Genomic DNA, 20526 nt, shown 5'->3' with positions numbered 1-20526 from the left:
CGTGCAGTCCCTTCCCGTGCTCTGGCCTCTGACTTCATCTGGCCCCTGCCTCCTGATCACTGGGCTCTAGCCTCACAGGCCTCACTGTTCTCCGGGCAGGTCAGGGAGACTCCCACCTCAGGGCCTTGGCACTTGCTGTTGCTTCTGCCCAGAGGGCTCTTCCCTCAGGTGTGTTCATGGAGTGCCCCTTGCTTCATCCCAGGCCTCCTCACAAGGCCTTCCCTGACCCCCTCCCCCGAAAGCAGTAGTGCTGGATACTCCCTTCTCCCTGAACTGTGCCTTGTTTATCCTTCACAGCAAAGACCAGCTCCTGGTGTTATGGAATGTTTCTGTTCATCTGCCTACTGCTTGCTGTCCACATGGGGTCTCAGTTTTGGGAGCATGGAGGGACATTTGTCCCCTTCATCACTGTGGTCCCAGGGCCGGGCACACTTGATGTGCTTATCAAACTCCCACCTTAGGAAGGGATGCAAAGAGACTGCCAAGTGCTCACCAAAACGACTGCCTTTCCCCAGAGCACACAGGACTACATTTCCCAGCTTCCCTTGTGCCGAAGTGTGGCCATGTGATGGAGTCCTGGCCAATGCAATAGAAGTGGAAATGATTTATACTGTTTTGAGACTTCGCACACCAGTCCCTCTTTCTCCCACTCTACCTGCCGGAAACAGGCAAGGACTCAGCACAAGGCTCTGAGGTCCTGAGGGACAGCACAGCCACAAGGGACAGGGAGCCACAAGGGTTCCAGGATCACCATGTGGAACTCACTGAATAACCATTGAATATACACACCCCACTGTGTTATATGAGAGGGAAACAAACTTCTACTGTGTGAGGTCACTGAGACTTAGAAACCGTCTGTTAGAGCAGTTAACTTACTGCCACAGGCTGAACCTTGTGCCCTTCCCAGTGTGACGACATGAGCAGGTACAGCCCGGGGCGGGCATGGGGCGTGCCTAGGTTACGAGGGTAGAGTCCTCATGAATAGTAGTATAAAATCCCTATATATATTTACATCTTTAGCCCCTATATGAAGTTATCCGTTCCTCCCAGGCGGGATTACTAAATCCACATACATACATTTGCATCCTTACACAAGAGACCCCAGAGAGCTAGCGCCCTCGTCCCTTCCCCCACCTGAAGTGAGAAGGAGGCCGTCTCTGACCCAGGAAGTGGGCTTCCACCAGACTCTGAACTGGTCTGAGCTCTGATCTTGGACTTTCTGGCCTCCAGAAGTGTGAGAAAGAAATCTCTGTTGGAAGCCACGCACTCTGGTATTTTGTTACAGCAACCGAGCTGGGGAAGACGGCGACCATGACCAGTGTAGTCACAGGGAAACTGTGGTGCAAGAAGCAAAGGGATTTGCGGGTGATGACCTGCCTAGTGAGGGCCAGAGCTGGCGGCGCGTCTGGCTGGCTCCAGACCAAGCAGTTGGCCCCTCTGCTGGAGTGGAGGCTGTGCTCACGTGTGGCGTTCAGAGGCCCACACCCTGGTGACACTGCCGGGCCCACGGCGGTCAGGGAGGTGAAGCAGCCAGCTTCGCAGCCCGGGCACCCCCGGATGAAGCAGGCGGGGCCCAGACTCACTTTGGAATGCCTGTTGGGGGAATCTTTGCCGGCCGCGTCCTGCCTGGAGACGTGCTTGCTCCCGCTGTTCCCTGTCACCGCTGAGAGCCGGGCCTGGGCAGGCACATGCCACAAAGGCTCTGCAGGAAGACAAGGAGACACATCAGCAGTTAGAGGTGATTCAGGCCCTGGCCTGGGTCCACCTGACGAATCTGGCCCTAAAAATGGCCCCACCCCTCCGCCAGCTTGTCTGCCCAGCTCATCATACAGCACCACGACCCCATCAGGTTATGTCTTGGGGAATAACAACACTCAGTAATGAAATATTTACTAAGCACTTACTGTGTGCTAGACCCCATTCTAGTGCTTTGCATGGGTTAATTCACTGAAGCCTCCGTCATGATCCCCAAAGAAGGTTGAGTACATTTTCATCCAGATGTTCTATTTTGTAAATTACTTATTTATATCCTTTTCACATTTTTCATTTTTATTTATTTTAGAGAGAAAGAGTATGAGTGAGAGAGAGGGGGCAGAGGAGGAGAGAGAGACAATCTTAAGCAGGCTCCACCCTCAGTGCGGAGCCTGACGTGGGGCTCAATCCCATGACCTTGAGATCATGACTTGAGCTGAAATCAAGAGTCAGATGCTCAACTGACTGAGTCACTCTGGTGCCCTCTTTTTCCATGGGATTGACTTTTATCTTAGCGGCGAACAAGGTTCTTTATATAGGCGAGGTAGCAATCCTTTGCAGGTTAAATGTGCATAACCTATTTTATTAAACAAAAATGGAATCACACTATGCACTGCCCTACAATTTGATTTTTTACTTTACAAAATACTTACACTTGCTTTTCACTTTAATCCTCATAATACATCTTCACGTAACTGAATGTAAAGTTATTTTTTTTCTCTAATGTTTTATTTTTGAGAGAGAGAGAGAGACAGTGTGAGCAGGAGAGGGTCAGAGAGAGAGGGAGACACAGAATCCAAAGCAGGCTCCAGGTTCTGATCTAGCTGTCAGCACAGAGCCCAATGCGGGGCTTGAACCCATGAGCTGCGAGATCATGACCTGAGCCGGTCGGACGCTCAACTGACTGAGCCACCCAGGTGCCGCAAAAGTTATTTTAACAACTGTGCAGTTTTCTATCATATTGAGAAAATGTCACTTACTTAACCAGTTTCCTGTTGATGAACATGTAGGCTATTTTCAACTTTTTTTATGTTTTTTATCTATTTTTGAGAGAGAGAGAGGGACAGCATGAGCAGGGGAGGGTCAGAGAGAGAGGGAGACACAGAATCTGAAGCAGGCTCCAGGCTCTGAGCTAGCTGTCAGCACAGAGCCTAAGGCAGGGCTCGAACCCACAAATGTGAGATCATGACCTGAGCCGAAGCTGGATACTTAACCGAGGGAGCCACCCAGGCGCCCCATGTAGGCTATTTTCAATTCTTCCTTACAACAGTGTTTGGATGGCTCTCCCTCTACACGCAACCCTGAGTGGGTATGGGATTTTGTTGGGACAGAACTCCACATGTGGAGTTGCTGGTTCAAAGGTGAAACAGGTTTAAAATTGTGATGGCCAGTACGTGTGTAAATTAGTCTAAACTTCCGGTCAATGTGCCCAGGCTTAGCAACTGACCTAAAAAACACAACAAACAAAAAACCCCCCAAACCGTCCAGTGGAGGGCTCATTATTATCTACCAAACACAAACGCACTAACAGAGGACAGAGGACGGGAACCATGGACATCTAACCCGAAGGCCCACACCTTTGATCACTGCTATATTTAAATAATCACAAGTAGGGGTGCCTGGGTGGTGCAGTCAGTTAAGCGTCCGACTCGTAATCTCCGCTCAGGTCATGATCTCACAGGCTGTGGGTTCGAGCCCCACATTGATTTCTTCACTGATGGTGTGGAGCCTGCTTGGGATTCTGTCTCTCCTTCTCTCTGCCCCTCCTCACTTGCGCATGCCCTCGCGTGCTCTCTCTCAAAATAAATAAATAAACTTAAATAAAATAATTACAATAATGGTGACTATTGAACACACGTTCTGTGTCACGTACTCCTAAAACTGCTTTGCACACGTTTTCTTGCTATGTCCTCTCAGTAATACTGTGAGGTGGATATTAGTAGCACTTCCAAAATGTGAGGAACGTCAAAACTCAGAGAGGTTAAGTAGCTAGTCCCAGGTCACACAGAGAGGGCCTGAAATCCGTGTGTGCCATCCACCCCTGCACCCTCCCTCTGTGCTTCCGCGGCAGTGACACCACTGGCAATAGTGGGGAGCACGTGCCCGAGAAGCAGGACTGGCCGCTGTCTTAAAGATGGGCTGGGGCCTGTGCTGAGGGCTGGGCAGGTGTGAGCTCACTGGACCCTCAGACCATGCTGGAAGGAGAGACACTTAGCATGTCCACCGCAGAGGAAGGACCTGAAGCTGGATGGATGAGGTCATTGCCAAGGTCACATGGCTGACTCTGAACTTCCCACAAGGCCTGCTGGAGCCTGAGCTCACTACCACACACTGGGCCACGTTCTTGCTGGGGAGGGCTCCTGCGCTGGGTGGGCCGGGCAGGGCACTCAGGCCACCGCAGACAGCAGCTTGCTTGGCAAGTCTGTGTGTGTGTGTGGGGGGGGGGGGAGGCTGCCCCCTTTATCCACCTACTCTACCTCTGGAGATGGTTTTCCTCTTTGGAGCATCCCACAGGCCCGGAAGTACTCGTTTCTCGGATGTGGCCAGGTCACGCTGGAGACGTTTCTAAAGAGAGCCAAGCCTGTGACAGCCACATCCAGCTTTGACTACCACCTATTACACTGGTGCCGCCCAGTTTTTCTGTCCCTGGCCCGGACCTCTCCCGACTTCAGACCTTTCCCGCACATATGGCTACCTCACAACACCTCCTGCTGAACACGGCCGAAACCATCTGCTTATCTTTCTCCAAATCTGTATTGCTCACTGTCTTTCCTGCTCAGTCCATGTGGCTCTGTCCTTTCAGCTGCTCAGGGCAGAAACCTGGCACACCCTGGCCTTCTCTCTCATACCCATGAAGAGGATCAGGGAATGCTATCAACCCGGCCTTCACATGCCTGTATCTAGAACCTGCCCATCTCTCCCACCTCTGTAGCTACCCTGCAAGAATCGGCAGCCAGAGGGGCCCTTGTGAACACCCAAGTCAGGTCCCATCCCTCCTCTGCTCGAAGGACGGAGCTCCTATCCCACTCTGAGCAAAGGACAAAGTCCTCCCCAGATGCTCCGGCCCCGTCGCCTCCCTGACCTCATCCTCCACCACTTCTCCAGCCACACGGCCTCCTTACTGTTCCTCCTACACTCACTGCTACCTCAGGGTCTTCGATTACTCTCCTTCCCTGGAATGTTCTCCTCCTAACATTTTTCCGGCCTCGCCTGAACGTAATTTGCTCAGCGGTTCCTCCAAACCCTGTCCACCTATCTCAGCACTGCGTTATAGTTTCCACTTGATACTCAGCATTAATGGTGATCATTTATCACTGTGCCCATCTATCGGCCATCTCTCCACCAGACTGTCGGCTCCAGGAAGGCAGGGAACATGCCTGTTTGGCTCACACTGTGTGTCCCTGGTGCCCAGTGTGGTGTTTATCACCAGCGATATGTCAAACAAACAGCAGGATGATGGACCAGGTTCCTTCCCCTCCTGGGCTGCTCAGGGTCCTCAGCTCCGTCCTTAGCAGGCCCTGATACTGAGCCCTTCACTGGCTCTCTGCACTGGCCCCGGTGACCTGGCTCTCCTGATGCAGTGATCTCCCTTGTCATGCGGGGCAGGTGACGGACATGAATTTGGCTATGAGAGATGTGCGAAGACTGTGGCCACGCACAGACTCGGGGCAGCTGCTGACTCAGGGGCTTCCTTCCCAACCTGGGTGCTCCTAAGCTTGGGAAATACTCATACCCTGGGGTGAGGGGCCGTGGGTGGCGTCTGGACGGTGGGGGCTGAGGGGTTCTGGCTATGGTTCAATCTCTATTATGCTTCTCACCAGTAGGGACTTTGGACAAGTGACAACCTTCCTATACCTCATCTTCATTTTTTAAAAAATGTTTACTTTTGAGAGAGGAGAGAGAACATGTGTACATGTGAAGGCAGACAGAGGGCCAGAGGTGATCTGAAACAGGCTCCACACTGACAGCAGATAGCCTGATGTGGGGCTCGAACTCACAAACCGTGAGATCATGACCTGAGCCAAAGTCAGATGCTTAACCGACTGAGCCCCCCACGTGTCCCTCTTCTTCCTCATTTCTAAAGTGGTCCAGTAAAAGGTACCCACCCTGTCACGTCCCTGTGATGATTAAATATGAAGTAGGAGGGCATGGAGAGTACCGGGGCAGCCTCTGTGCGCAAGCACACAACCCTGCTGCTGTTACCGTGACGGCTGTCCTCTGACCAGGGCCGGGCGGGTCCCCGTGTCATGGTGCTGGGTTCTCTGCCCTGAACTACCTCGTCTCTGGGTCTTGAGCACATTCTAGGCTTCATGATGATCTTGGTCTTTTTTTAATGCTTATTTCTTTACTTTGAGAGAGACCAGCAGGGGAGAGAGGGTTTCCAAGCAGGCTCCACACTGTCAGCGTGCAGCCCGATGCAGGGCTTGAACTCACAAACTGTGAGATTAAGACCTGAGCAGAAACTGAGTTGGACACTTAACAAACAGACTGAGCCACCAGGAGCCCCTAGGCTTCATCACGATTTCTAATCACTGACTGCTCTGATTTCTGTGTGTTTGTGGCGGGGGGGGGGAAGGGGGGTGTTAAGTCAACTTATAACAAGGTTCCAAGGAAGTAAGCGGGGAGCCAAGCCCTAGGGGACAGAAGAGAGAAGGGAAAGACAATGGTGGGTTTCTGTGAAACCTTATTTGGGTGAACGCTGGAAAAACTCCCTCCCCATCTTACACTTTGGTGTAATGAAATTGCCAAGCAACACTTTTCTTTTTCTGAACTGGGTGGGGAATGAAAGACACAAATCTGTCTGCTGTGGTGGAGAGCACAGGGCTGCAGGCAGTGGCTGGGAGGATCCGGTGTGCGGAGAAGCCAGCCACGTCTGCAGGCCCCGGAGGCCGCAGAAGGGAGAGCAGAGTCGGGAGGGTGACCTGCTGCCTGAAGCACAAGCGTTCTCCCTGGTTTAAGGGAACCATGGGGCTGGAGGGCCGAGAAACTCCCCAAGACACTAATCCTGGGACACACCACCTCTTCCCTACCCCACTGTGCCCGAGGGAGCTGTGACTGACATGGTCAGCCCCTGGAGCTGCCTGGAAATTCTTGAGTATCTAAGAGGACAGCTCCAGGTCACCCCCTCCAACGCCAGGGCTCTGTAACACTTCATTCCTTTCCTTCTTCTTGAACCCACCCATCACCGGGTTGCTCTCAGACTTCAAAGGTGTGACAGGTGTGTTACGTGAAATTCTACTTCAAATATTCCACTAAGTGTACAAGCCCACGATGAATCACACATGGGAGGATAAACAGATTAGAAGATGCTCAGTCTCACTGGGTGCCAGGAAATGCAACTGCAAACGACAATGCGACACTGCTACGCATCTGCCAAAGGTTGGTGAGGATATGGAGCGGCCAGACCTCTCCTCGGTCATGGGTGGGAGCGTGAGACTCTGGGCAAAGGTGTAGCAGCTTCGTATGAAGTGAGACCTGTGATCTGACAGTTCCCCTCGCGGGCACACACCCTGCAGAAGTGTGAGCGTGTGCTCGCCACGGACCGTACGGGAAGACTCCAGACAGCACTCGTCTGAGCAGCCCCAAGCTGGAAGCCACCCAAATGTCCGTCAACGCCAGAACGGAGGAAAACACTGTGGGTCACTCGAACAATGGAAAATGACTGCGAAATTACACTGCCCCCCACAACCATGTGGCTGACTCTCAACAACATGGTGCTGAGCGACAGAAGCCAGACGTGCACACGGAACGCGTCTAGCCAGCGGGAGTGTTTCATATACATGAAATTCACAGTGAGGCAAAACGAAGTCTGGCTGGGAGAAGCAGGGCAGGGGTGGCCTGTGGGGTGCTGACTGGGAGGGGCCTGGGGGGGGCTTTTGGAGGCTGGTCATGTTCAGCCTCTTACCCTGGGTGTGGGACGCGGGTGTGTTCACTTTGTGACCTGTTATCATGACAGACACTCGTGATCTGGGCTCTTTTCTCAGCATGTGCTGCACATCTAACAGTGAGCAAAGAGCACAGGAGGGTTTATGTAAGAAAAAGCCTCAGAACACAGGCAGTTCTGCTCTCCTGAGGCACCACTTTTAGTCCTTCTCTGCTGTTTCTCCGGGAGGCTGGCACTTCCACGCCGCCCGTCTGTAGGAGGGCTCCCGAGTGCGCGCCACCTGCTGATGTCCTGTCTGGACGGAGGAGGACCGGGTTCTCTGTGGGGGTGACCTCCCTAATCTTACACGAGGTTCCAACAGCTTTCTTTTGTGTTCTCTCCATCGCTGATGCGGGGAGGAGGGGTGTCGCCTGGCAAATTACAGGAGGTCCCGCTGGGCAAGACAGGCGGGCGCAGCCGGCCCCCGGGAGGCCCTACCTGGCTTCTGACGCTCCATGGTGCTCTCCTGGCTGGTCAGGCCACCTGAGGAGGAGTCGCCGCTGGACATCCCGTCGTGGCTGAAGTGGGGATCAAAGGACAGCAGTGGGTGTGGGGCGGCCGCATACCTGCAGGGGAGCGAGAGGAGGCAAGCACAGGGTGAAGGGCTGGCGTGTCAAAAACCACCTGAGCCCGAGGACTTGCTCGCGGGTGGGTTTTAAACACACTGGAGGCTCCGCGTGGAGGGGATCCCAGATGAGTAATCCTGGAAACATGCTATCAGTGGAGGGTCAGGAATGAGTCTCACTCGGGAAGCATGCCAGGAAGCACCAGGCAATGCAGGGTCCTTCAGGGAAGGATGGGCAGAAGCCACTTGGATGGAGGCCCCACTGGGAGCTTCCCCAGGGGCCTTGTTTCTTGGCTGTGAAATGGGGTGAGCTACTGCCAGCAGCCCCGCCCCCCACATGTCTCGGGCTGACGTGTTTGTAGGTACAGGAGGCCTACAGCTGGGCGGGTTGGGATTCAAACCTTGCCACTGCCTCTTTCTCAGCGAGGGACAGTCACTTCCTACCCCCGAGACGCAGTTTCCCTAAGCTGTGGAGATGCAACTGCAGTAGGCCTTCCCTCAAAGGACTGACTGAGGTCCTGTGTGCCCGGCCCCTAGGCTGAGGCTGACACACAGAGCTGTGAGAAGGGGCCAACAGGCCAGGACTCTGTGGACGTCCCTCTGTCGGAGGAAGGCGCTACGGGAGGGAGCTGTGTGCTCAGGCTTCAGACCAAGACAGAGCTGGGCTCAAACCCCAGTGCCAGCCCTCTCTAGCTATGTGACCTTGGTCAGGCAAGTGCTCGTTAGTCTGAGCTGCAGTGTTCTCATCTGAAAAACGGGAGAATGACATCTTCTACTTCACAGGGTAGCAGAGTGGATGAAATAACCCAAGTTCTCTCCCAGACGGACACTCTCCCAGGGGCTGGCTCCGTACACCCGTAGCGAGGGCTGAGATCTGGCGAAGGAAATGGCAGAAGGTTCTCCCTACGGTCCCCGATGCACTAGTTCTATGCCCTGGAATTAATCCTCAGGGCGCCTCCAACGTCCATTCCACCTCAGATCAGAGCGAGGCATGCCTGAAACCCTTCTCCCCGCCTGGGGTTGGTTCAGGGTTAGGCATACGAGGCAAACGTAGCCGATAAGATGCCAGAGGGTGAGAGTCAGGAAGCTTCTCAGAAAACACGTCTGGCCCTCGCCCTGGCTAGCACCCAGCAGGACCACACCTCCCGGCCCCTCGAGGTTGGCTGGGGGTGGGGTGGGAGGGCTGGTCCAGGCCTAGTCTTGTCAATGAGCTGTGATGGAAGCGACCTGGGGGCGGTGGCTGCCTCTGGAGCCTGGGTCCCGAGAGCAGTGAGCTCCAGCCTGGGCACCAGATACACCTTTGCTGATTTAAGTCACTGACATTTCCAGGTGTTTGTTACTGAAATGGGGGAAGTGTGCCAGGGAGGGCTTCTTAGGGAAGTCTCCTGGTTTCCGAGAGCGATGACGTGGAAGGATGGCTTCTCTTCTTCACCCGGGGGTTGCTGCGAGGTCCAGACAGAACACTGAGCTGCTGCTGGCCTGCCCACCAGCAGCCTGAGGACGAGGCCAACGCTGAGCACAGAAGGTAGAAGGGACTGGGCCCTTGATAATGTTGTTGAAATGCTGGATTAACACTCCCCGGAGCCTGACCTATTTCCCAGCCTCCTTTTCTGTGTGATAACGCATTCCCACGTTTGAGCCAGCCAAATTTCGGCTACTTGTGGCTAGAACACCCCACTGACATGGGCCCAGCACTTAGGGAGAGTCACGGAGCCTCCATTAATGAAGCTGCTTTTGTGATTCCCCAATTTGCTTCCTTCTGTCTACACCTGCCGATAAACTGGGACTCTCAGCACGCAAGAGGGGGTTAATCCATGTCTCCAGGGCCATCCCACCAGCCTAAAGCCAGGGCTGTTTCTGTGAAGACTGACTCTAAACCCCTGCGCTTCGCCGCCTCCCGGGGCCGCAGGGGGCGTGCTGTGGGGGTGTCCCGGACTTCCCCCAAACCCACTTCTACCCACCTGCCAAGAAAATACATGTTATCCCCACCTTCCCAGACCTCGGCTTCTACGACCTCCAGGGAAGGCAGACACAACCCAAACAAGAAAAAGCACAGCGGTGTTCAATACCGACTCAGCAGCTGGCCAACTGTCTGGTGAAACGTGGCTCCAGCACAGCAGGAAATTGAGGTGTTGGTGTGTTTATTCCATTCCCTCAAGGCGTCTGCAGCAGACCCCGAGTGCGGAAGGAAAATGTCGGTCGTGGCCGGGGTCAGGCCGGGGAGAGCGGAAGGCACGAGTGGAGGCTCCCCCAGCGTCTGTCCTGTGCTTTCAGCTTGGTGACAGAATCCCGGCTGTACCCAGGGCTGCAGTGTGACTGGTTCACAGAGCACACTTGCAGGCTCACTTGCAGGCCGATGAGACAACAGTGGTGCATGTGACTTCCAGGAAGCCCCTGGAAGTGTGCTGGGTGCCTCGGCCTCATCACCTCCTTAAGGCTGAAGCTCCAGCAGCCACCTTAAGACCAGCAGGCAACAGGCCAAGATGGCGGAGCGCTGGTGAGGAGGAGCCTGGGTCTCTGACAACACGGGGGAAAGGAAGAAACCAACCGTCTCGCCTGAGTCACTGTTTTCTCTATTATGCAGTTAAACCTGATCCTGACTGACACACCGTCTTTAGCTGGAAGTATTTTACCATGCTTCCCCACTCAGCTACCGTTCCTCCAACAAAGACGACCTGGACTTCGTCCAATCACGTCATTCCCTATCAGACTGTGTTATCCCAACATCAAATGACTGACCTATGCCACCCACTCTTCAGGGCGTGCGTGTGTGTGTGTGTGTGTGTGTGTGTGTGTGTGTGTGTGTCCCCTTTGGGGCCACTTCGAACACTGCCAGGTCCTGGACAAGCTATTTGGAAATCTGGACATCCCGGCCTCTCACCATGCCTGGCTCTGGGCAGAAATCCCCAGAAACAGAGAAGACCAGAGCTATCCTCAACCTCTTCTGAGAAATATTAGAATCTTCATCCTGTTCTTGGAAGATGACATCCCTTTAAAGATAAAGAGCTTTGGTTTCGGTGAGAAACTATCTGTAGTTTTAGGAGCATCGTCAGGCAGGATCTGATGTGCTGGCGGACCCTGAGGAGGCCTGGGTGGGGAGTGCCCTCGGGTTGGCAGGGCTGGGCTGCCGGGATGTTGGCTTTGAGCTTCCTGCATGGCCATGGAAGAAAGCACCAAGACAGACGCGAAGGCAGGCAAGAGCCTCTCTGGAGGGAGGGCTCCGGCCGCCCTGCCAGCCTCCTCCACTGACGGACGGACCAATGCGTCTGCTGAGGCCCAGGTTCCCGTGTGGTGCCCAATCCTCAGCCATGTGACTTCCCCAACGCTCTGTGCTGAGTCTGGAGGCTTGCTCAGTCTGCAGATGAGGCTGGCAAACTCCTGAGGACAGAGGCAGCAGCAGCCAGCCTCTGTGCCCCCGCTGCCAGCACAGGCACCGCGCTCAGTGGTGACTGTCATAACCGTTAAGGAGCACCTACTATGTGCCAGGCATGATTCTAAGTGCTCTGCAGGGTTTTCCTTCTTGAATGTTCTCAGTACTGCTGAGGGACAGACATTTTACACGTGGACAAAGTGAGGCGCGGAGAGGTGACATCACTTGCTCACACTCACACAGCTGACAAAGGCCATCTCACCCCCTCCTAGTAAATCCAAGATGGGCCCCGCGCAGACCCTGTATCTAAGGGCCCTCACAACTCTAAGAGCCTGATGAACTCTACAAGTAGCAGGCTCGCTGGAGACACAGGGGGCACAGGGGGCACCAGGGTCCCCAGAGGTCCTGGGGAAGCCAGGTGGAGGGGAGAGGGGAAGGGAGCAGGAGGGCGCAACCTTGACCTGCTCCCAGGCCTCTTCCCACGGGCGGCTGACTGCCTGGGAAAGATGCTTCTGAGGCTTTAGGGGGTGCTTGTGCTAGCACCATTTTGCAAAACTTGGAACCCAGAGATAAAAAACACACAAACTGCTGAGAACGGGGTTTCCCGTGGAGCCCTGGGAAGGGCTGATGTCCAAGGAAGAAGTGGTATTTTCCCACCTGTTCATGCCAGACAGCCCCAACAGTCTCCTGGGGCGGGGACTCCAGGAGGGACCGTGTGCTCCCCTGATTCGGAGGATAAGCTCAGAGACCTGTGGCAGGGCAGGTCGCGCGTCGAGGTCAGTTCTCCAGGATCACATGGGCCTGGGTTCCTGTCCCAACTCTGCCATCTCCCGGACAAGTGACCTTGACCAAGTGGGTTCACCTCAGTGAGCCTCAGTTTCCCCTCTGTAAAATGGGATAATGAAGTACCCACCTGTGGAGTCACTGGGAGCACTCACTGAGATGATGCATACAGCCCAATGGAACAGACTAGAGAATCCAGAAATAGACCCACACAAATGTGCCCAACTGATTTCTCCTTCCAAAACCAATATTTTTCTCTTTAAAGAGCAAGAGCAATGTAATGGAAGATGGAGAGCCTCTTCCAGAAATGGTGCTGGAGCAAACTGGATGTCAGCAGGCAAAAAAACAGAACGTTAACTTAAACCTCTCGCTTTATGCAGAAATTACATCATGGATGTGAATGTGAAATATAAATCAATAAAACTTCTAGAAAAAAAATGAGAAAATATCAGGGCCCAGATTGAGGCAAAGAGTTCTTACACTTTATACCAAAACCGTGAGCCATAAAGAGGGGAAAAATGTAACTGGGACCATGTCAGAATCGAGACCTTTTGTTCTGTGACAGACTCTTGTTAAGAAGAAGAAAGGATGACAGCACCTGGGTGGCTCAGTCAGTTGAGGGTCCGACTTCAGCTCAGGTCATGATTTTGAGGTTTATGAGTTCGAGCCCCACATCAGGCTCACTGCTGTCAGCCTGTCAGCACAGAGCCTGCTTGGGATCCTCTGTCTCCCTCTCTCTACCCCTCCCCCACCAGCCCTCTCTCCCAAATAAATAAGTATTGAAAAAAAAAAAAAAAGACAAAAGGAGAAATTAAAGACTGGGAAAAATATTTGCAAATACCAGAGTGGACAAAGGACTCGTGTCTGGTATAGACAAAGAACTCTCCAAAGCTGAAAAATGCTGCATCTGATTAGAAAACGGGCAAAAGGACCTGCATGGACACTTCCCCCTAAAAAGGTATACAGTTTGCAAATAAGCACATGAAAAGACGTTCAGCGTCACCAGCCATTACGGAGACGCAAATTGAGACCACGATGACGTCTCCTCACACACCCGGCCGAATAGCTACAATGAAAACCAGTGCCGACACCCCATGCCGGTGAGGACGGGGAGAAGCCTGATCACTCACACACTGCCGGCGGGAGCGTAAAATGGTACGCGCGCTCTGGAAAAGTCTGACAGTTCCTTTTAAAACGAAAAATGGGCTTACCACCCAGTAAGCAATTGTGTTTTCCCCCCTAAACCCTGCTCTGCGTGTGACGCAAACGGTCAGCGCACACACTCACTGAAGTAACACTTGTCTCCATTTGCTGAGCAAGTAGCGCTCTAGAAGTATCTCTCCGCCCCCCACCCAGCCTTGCTGAGGTATAACGGACAAATATAACTGTCATATATTTACAGTGTACCATGTGATGATTTGATATATGTCCACACTGTGAAATGACTGCCACAATCAAGCTAATTAGCACATCTCTCATCTCACGTGGTTGCCTTTTTTGGGTGTGAGAATGCCCAAGATCAACTCTCTGGGCAGATTTCAAGTGCACAGTGCAGAATTATTAACTATAGGCACCGCACCTGTACGTACGTTAGATCGCCTGAATGGACTCATCTTACAACCGAAACTTGGTGCCCTCGGGCCCGACTCTCTCCGTTTCCCCACCCCAGCCAACCACCACTCTACCCTCTCTTTTCTAGGAGTTTGATTTTTTTTAAAAGCTCAATTGACCTACTGTCTCTCTTTTCAAATTTTACTTGTCTTTTTCTTGGGGGGGCCCGAGCTGGGGAGGGTGCAGAAGGAGAGAGAACCTCAAGCAGGCTCCACGCTCGGCGCACAGCCGGACGCGGGGCTCCACCCCGGGACCCTGGGATCATGACCTGAGCTGAAACTGAGTTGGAGGCTTAACCGACTGAGCTACTCTGGCACCCCAAGCTCGACTTTTTTGCTTCTGCATATAAGTGACACCACATAATATTTGTCTTTTTCTGTCTGGTTTATTTCACTTGGTGTAATAACCCCCAGGTTCAGCCACGAATTCGTGGTCATGAATGGCGGGACTTCCTCTCTTTATGGCCACATAATATTCCACTGTGTATATACACCGCATTTCCTTTATCCATTCAACTGTCAACAGATATTTAGGTTGTTTCCATATCTTGGCAAGTGATTGTATTCCTGGGCATTTATCCCAGGAAAATAAAAAATTTGTTTTCAAGCGTGTTCAGAGTATGAATGTTTGTAGCAGCCCAAGCCCAGAAACCACCGAAATATTCCTTGATGGGCAAGTGGTTGGTTAAACAAACTATGAAAGACAGCTCAGCTACGAGGAATCGACTATGACACATACAACAGCTTGAACGGACCCCAAGGAAATCATGCTGGGTGGAAAAGACTCTCAAGTGGTGTATCCTGTATGATTCCTTTTATAGAACATTCATAAAATAGCAGTAAACACAGATGCAGAACCGATTAGTGGTTGCCAAATGGCGGAGGGGTGGGTGTGGCTACGAAGGGGTGGCAGGGGGAGCTTTGCGGTGATGGCACCGTCAGGTGTGTACATAGTGGTGGCGGTCACGCAATGCCACACACGTGACAGAGCTGCACAGAGCCACACACCCTCCCCACACACACGTGTCCATGTGTGACTGGTGAATTCTGAACAAGCTGCATGGCGGGCTCATGGAGCTCCCTTGGCAACTTCCTGTGAATCTATACTTATTTCGAAAAGTCTAAAAAATACTAATAATAAAGGGGAGGCACATCAAGACTTTTGAAAAACAATGTTCCCTGGACTTACTAGTAGCATCATTCCCACCATCTCCATTCTTGGCCAATTACTTCGTATCAACTCCCATTTCTAGTCTTAGCCACTGCTGCTGCCCAGGTGCCCCCTGTCCGTCCCCCCCAACCAGACTCCCCTCCATTCCTCCTGCATTCCACACCATTGTGCTTACTCACATCTGTGGCCTTTGCTCTGCCTAGAATGACTTTCTCCCTCTTTTCTTGAGCAAACTCATAGTGATCCCTCAAAGCCCTGTTCAAATGTTGCCTCCTCCAGGCAGCCAGCCTAGGCCTCTGAGGCTGTGCTGTGCTCCCTCTTCTGAGACTCGAGTTTATCAGAGTGTTCGTCAGGGCGCATGTTGTTTCCAGGGCGTGCTCTCCCCCACGGCCAGCAGCACTGACCGCAGGAACCCCTGGTAAGTGAGTAGCTCAAAGAGTTCTCTGTGCACCCGGCACACAGCAGGTGCCTGAGACCCTCCACTGAACGAAAGCTGGATGGTGGCGGCTAGAAAACGGAGGAGGAAGTATATTTTACCCAGTTTTACGGAGGAGGCTTAGCATCCAACAATGGTTTAGTTCAGTGGCCCTCAGAGTGCGTGCCCTGGACTGGCAGCATCGATCCTGCATGTACTACACGCCAGACCTACCACGTTGAGCCCCAGGGGTGAGGCCGAGGAAGTCTGTTTCAAGGCCTCTTTCTGGGTGACCCTGAGGCATGTTGGAGGTTGGGACCTCCTGGCTCAGTGGACGGATCCCTGCTCTTGCGGCGGGGCCTTATGTAAACAAACTCACACACTCACCGCACCCAAGGATGTACCACATGCCAGCCCCCATGCCATGTGACGGGCATGCACAGACGAACCAGGAAGGTCCTAGATCTGGAAGATGTGCACACACACACGCACACACGCACACACACATTCCCCTAACTGCGCTGACAGAATGAAGAGTGTTCAAGCCCACAGTCAGGAAATACACAGGGAACTGAGGGGCAGAGTGGCAGCACCAAGTGCTGGGGGAGGTTCAGGGAAGGCTTCCCAGAGGAGCATCAGTGCTCAAGCTGGCACGGTGGGGGAGTGTGGGGTGAAGAGTGTGAAGAATCTGGAGGAGAGGGAGGAACATGGAGGAGGGCTCTGAAATTCAGTCAGCCTGCTCAGGAGAGTGTAAGCGGCCAAGGAGGGTGACATGTGGCACTGCACAAGGCTGGAGAAGCAGGTGGGGCCTGGTGGCCATGGGAGGAGCTGAGGCTGTGTCCTGAAGGCTGTGGGACACGTGGAAGGGCTTGAAGCAGGAGACAGGCATGGCCTGATATGGAAAGATCCCCCGGCTGCTGGGTGGAGGGTGGGCCACAGGAGGTGGGGTGGAGGCTGGGGGCTCAGGGAGGTGGCCAGGGTGGGGCACTGGGGGAAGAAGGGGATGGGTGCCGGGCTGCTCAGGGAGGCTGAATGGATGGACCGCAGTAGCAGGGAGGAAGGGAGAAACCCAGGATGAAGCCCACAGCTCTGGACTGAGGACAGAGGAATATGGAGGCTGACCCTGAGACAGAGATCCTAGAGGAAGGGCACCAGGGCCAAGGGCAGCTGGAGAGCTTGGGTTTATCCTGAAGGGAGCCATGGAGGAGTTGGGAGATCCCTCAGGCTGTCACACTAGAGATGGTCCAAGGGGACAGGACTGAAGCCTGAAAGGCCGGGAAAACTGGGTAATGCTGGTGGCCTGGTCCTGGGGAGGAGGAGCTGGAGAGGCCGTTGAATGGCCAAGCCAGGAGGCAGACGGTCTTGCTTAAACAAGGGATACCCATGTTAAGAAAAAGGCAACTGAAATTCTGCTACCATGGAAGCCAACAGTGCGTCCTGCCCAGGGCAGCTTGGCCCTAAATCTTATCAGACATAGCCAATCCTCCTGGAGGTCCTCCGATGACCTTCAGGGATCCAGAGCCCCCAGAAAATGGCAAATAAACTTGTAAGGTATGTGCATTTCCTGGGGAAGAAGGATGCCCAGCTTTCATCAGATTCTTAATTTGGAAAGAGTGAAGAGACGCTGACCTTTCTGGGGATGGCTTGTGCCTTGCGTAGGTGGCCGAGCCGGGGGTGGAGAAGCTCCCAGAAGGCTGCCGGTAGGGAGGGACTTTGTCGGCCCCTGCTGGTGATGCTGTGTAAGGGGTTTCTGGGAAGCTGACAGGCCTGGAACAAAAACAGGAGGAGGGAGTTAGGGGTGAGTGAGGATACCCCTGCCCTCAGAGGAGGGAAGGCTGCTGAGCAAGGGTAGTGGGAAGCCAGGAGCCCCCCGCCATCCCTTGCCCACTACAGCTGCAGGGATCAGCTCTGGTGGCCCTGACGGAGGCCTGGCAGGCCGTGGAAGCAAGATGCTCCCCTGCAAGCCGGATTCCTTCCCTTCTTGGAAAATTTTCTTTAAACATACACTACATTCAAAATAATTCATCTGCAAGCTACCCACCATCATAATAAAACCAACTCCCAAAGCTACCACCCAAGCCAAGAACTGGAATGGCACCGACATCTGCCTCCCCCCTCCCCCCCACTGTGGGCTCTCCCGCCGCCCACTCCCCTGCCTCCCCCAGGAAGCAATCACTACCCTGAATGTTGTGCTTTCTCTGTCCCTTGCTCTTTTAAAAAATATATAGTTTTAATCATACATGGTCTGGTGGGTATCCAGACTGACACAGAGCTCCCCAGCACTGGGCCTGCACACAAGAGGCTTGTAATGAAAATTTAAGGGAAGGAAGGGAGGGAGGCAGAAAGGAGGAGAAGGGGAGAAAGACTGAGGGGCGGAGGAGATTGGAAAAAAGGGGTAGGAGAGAGAAAAGAGCAAAGCACAGAGGTAGCGGGGAGGGGCACGGAGTGGCGCCCCGCCCTCTTTAGCCCTTACCTCTTGCCGTGCAGGGGCTGGGGCTCCCGGAAGGGGACCATGGGGGCCTGCCTCGGGGGCCGGCTCAGGGACTGGGCATGGCCGGGGGTGCTGGGGCCGGCCCACTTGGAGGCCGGTAGAGAGTTGTGGGAGGCAGGCCCGCTCCACTGCCAGGGAGCGTTGCTGCGATAGGGGGGCCGGCCCCCGGGGGTCATGCTCTCTGGCTCCGTCTTGGGCTCCGAGGTATTCATGTCATAGGTCTCCAGCCAGCCCCTGGGAAGAAAAGCATGGTTACTCAGAAGGGCCGCAGCCCACCAGCACGCTTGCCCCTTGCCCAGGAGAGGCTGCCGCCTAGTCCCACCGGGCTGGGTTTCCCGGCCACATCTGAACCATGAAGGCCTATTTTAAAGGCCGAGGAGATACCCTTCAAATTGGTTGGAAACTTAGCTCAGAGCAGTCAGTCAGGACAGGGCCCAACATCCAGGCTCTGACCGCCTGGCCCTCTCTGCCCCATCTCCTCTCTTCACTCTCTCTTCACCTCCCTTCGTCTCCCTTCTCCCCGAACCAGGCCTCAAGTGGGCCAGTGTCCTCCACGAAATGGCTCGTCACCGCCCCCTCCCCTGCAGCAGTACTCGGGGCCAGAAAGGCGGATGCCCTCAGAATCAAAGGATAGTATCTGCCTTGTTCCAAAGAGGCTCAAAGGCAGCTAGAAGAGGAGCAGGTGACCTACTTTGCAGGGTGGTTTAAAAAAAAAAAAAAAGCCATGAAATCCAGAACCTGGAAATAGATGCAGAACGGCCTGTGACTCCCCCCAGACCAGGCTGACACCGCGCCGCAGCGCTCCAGGCTCGAGGTGGGGGGATCGAGGGCCGGGCTGGCATGCTCCATGCTGCTGCAGTGCGGCATGGGAGGGGGCTCCGCACCCAAGGAGGGTGCCGCGCTCACGAAATCCACCTCCCAGCAGCTGCGGGAGCAGAGCCTGGAGGAGCCTGGAAGCTCTCGGGCCCTTGTCGAGCGGATCATCTGCAGCTCTCCTGAGGCCTCTAGAGGGAACTTTCAGGGCTGGCAGAAGAGCTGGTGGCTTTGGTGGCTGGGGGCTCCGGACGTGGCTGCCAGGGAGTCTTCAAAGGTGACCCGAGCAGGTGCTCTGGCACCGGGTCCAGCACACCGTGTTCCTGAGGAACATTAGCTCCCGTAGGATGGCCGATACCAATGCCTCACCAGGTTCCACATGAGGAATGACAACAATACACATGCCTAGCAGAACCCGCAGAAGTGCCAGGCCCCGTGGACGCGGACGAGGGTACCATCATGGCGCCGCAGCGCACACAGCTGCTCCAGCCGGCCCAGCTCCCACACCCCTTCTTCTGAGAACAGGTCTGTGTGCTCTGACACAAGCTGACCCCACTTCTCAGCCCCAGGCATGAGAATGTTGCCCGGGGCCCGACCGATCAGAGACAGCATCAACTCTAGACCGGTTTCTGGAACTAGCGGGGGAAAGATCTAGTTCACCGGGGCTGCTGCACTGGGGAGTCCTAAGCTGAAGCTGTAAAGAAGGGTGGGTCACCTTTGTTCCCGCCAAGTGGAAGACGGCCTAAGAATGACAGTGATGCAGAAAAGGAGACGGGATGAAGATTCCTGGTGAGGGCATCCGAGTCCCTGCGTCTGGCCCTGTCTCGATCTTGCTCTGTCCCCTGGTCTGTCAGGTACAGAAGCCAGTATAGGCTTTGTTTTGCTTCACAGAGTTTGAGTTGTTCTGTCTGTCGTTGGGAACCGGAATCCTGATCACCGCATCACACTTTAGAGAGAAGTAACGTGTCCGAGGTCACAGGGCCAGTAAGAAGTGGAAATTGGATTTAACTACAGTAAGTTGACTCCAAAGGGCACAACTTTAATGACGACACACACTGGCCCACTGAAGAGTGGTGTGAGAGCCACTGAGTAGATTTCTTGGGTCCCTGACATCTCTCCCAGTTAAGGTGGGGCCCAGGAATCTGTATTTTATCAAGCTGCTGGAGATGATTTTGACACGTGGTAAAGTTTGAGAAACCCAGTTCATTGATTTGGTTTTTGAATTGTATTTTTAAAAGCTTATTTATTTTGAGAGAGAGAGAGTGAGAGAGCACTTGTGGGAGCAGAGGTGGGGCAGAGAGACAAGCCCAAGCAGCTCTATGCTGTCAGTGCAAAGCCTGATGTGGGGCTCGATCTCACAAACTATGAGATCATGACCTGAGCTGAAACCAAGAGTTGGATGCTCAACTGATTGAGTCACCCAGGTGCCCCTACTTTTTGAATTGTTTATTTTTTATTAAAAATTTTTTTAATGTTTTTTATTTTTGAGAGACAGAAAGAGACAGTATGAGCAGGGGAGGGTCGGAGAGAGCCGTACATACAGAATCTGAAGCAGGCTCCAGTCTTTGAGCTAGCTGTCAGCACCGAGCCCGACACAGGGCTCGGACCCATGAACCGTGAGATCATGACCTGA

The 20526-nt window shown here is 53.9% G+C and overlaps 1 protein-coding gene across 1 annotated transcript in view; it reads right to left on the bottom strand.

Moving 5' to 3' along the window:
• Positions 1–20526, bottom strand: part of SIPA1L3 (signal induced proliferation associated 1 like 3) — a 225182-nt gene that overhangs the window by 36312 nt on the left and 168344 nt on the right. Inside the window, exons 12-15 of the mRNA XM_029924283.1 lie at positions 18063–18314; positions 17219–17356; positions 8114–8241; positions 1584–1702 (exon numbers count right to left, since the gene is read on the bottom strand). Of these exons, the coding sequence (XP_029780143.1) occupies positions 1584–1702; positions 8114–8241; positions 17219–17356; positions 18063–18314 (637 nt within the window). The remainder of the gene's footprint in view (positions 1–1583; positions 1703–8113; positions 8242–17218; positions 17357–18062; positions 18315–20526) is intronic.

The sequence above is a fragment of the Suricata suricatta genome, chromosome 16, assembly GCF_006229205.1.
Source record: "Suricata suricatta isolate VVHF042 chromosome 16, meerkat_22Aug2017_6uvM2_HiC, whole genome shotgun sequence".
Classification (NCBI taxonomy): Eukaryota; Metazoa; Chordata; class Mammalia; order Carnivora; family Herpestidae; genus Suricata; species Suricata suricatta.
Note: the sequence above shows the minus strand (reverse complement) of the source record. Positions and strands in the feature narration are given on the sequence as shown.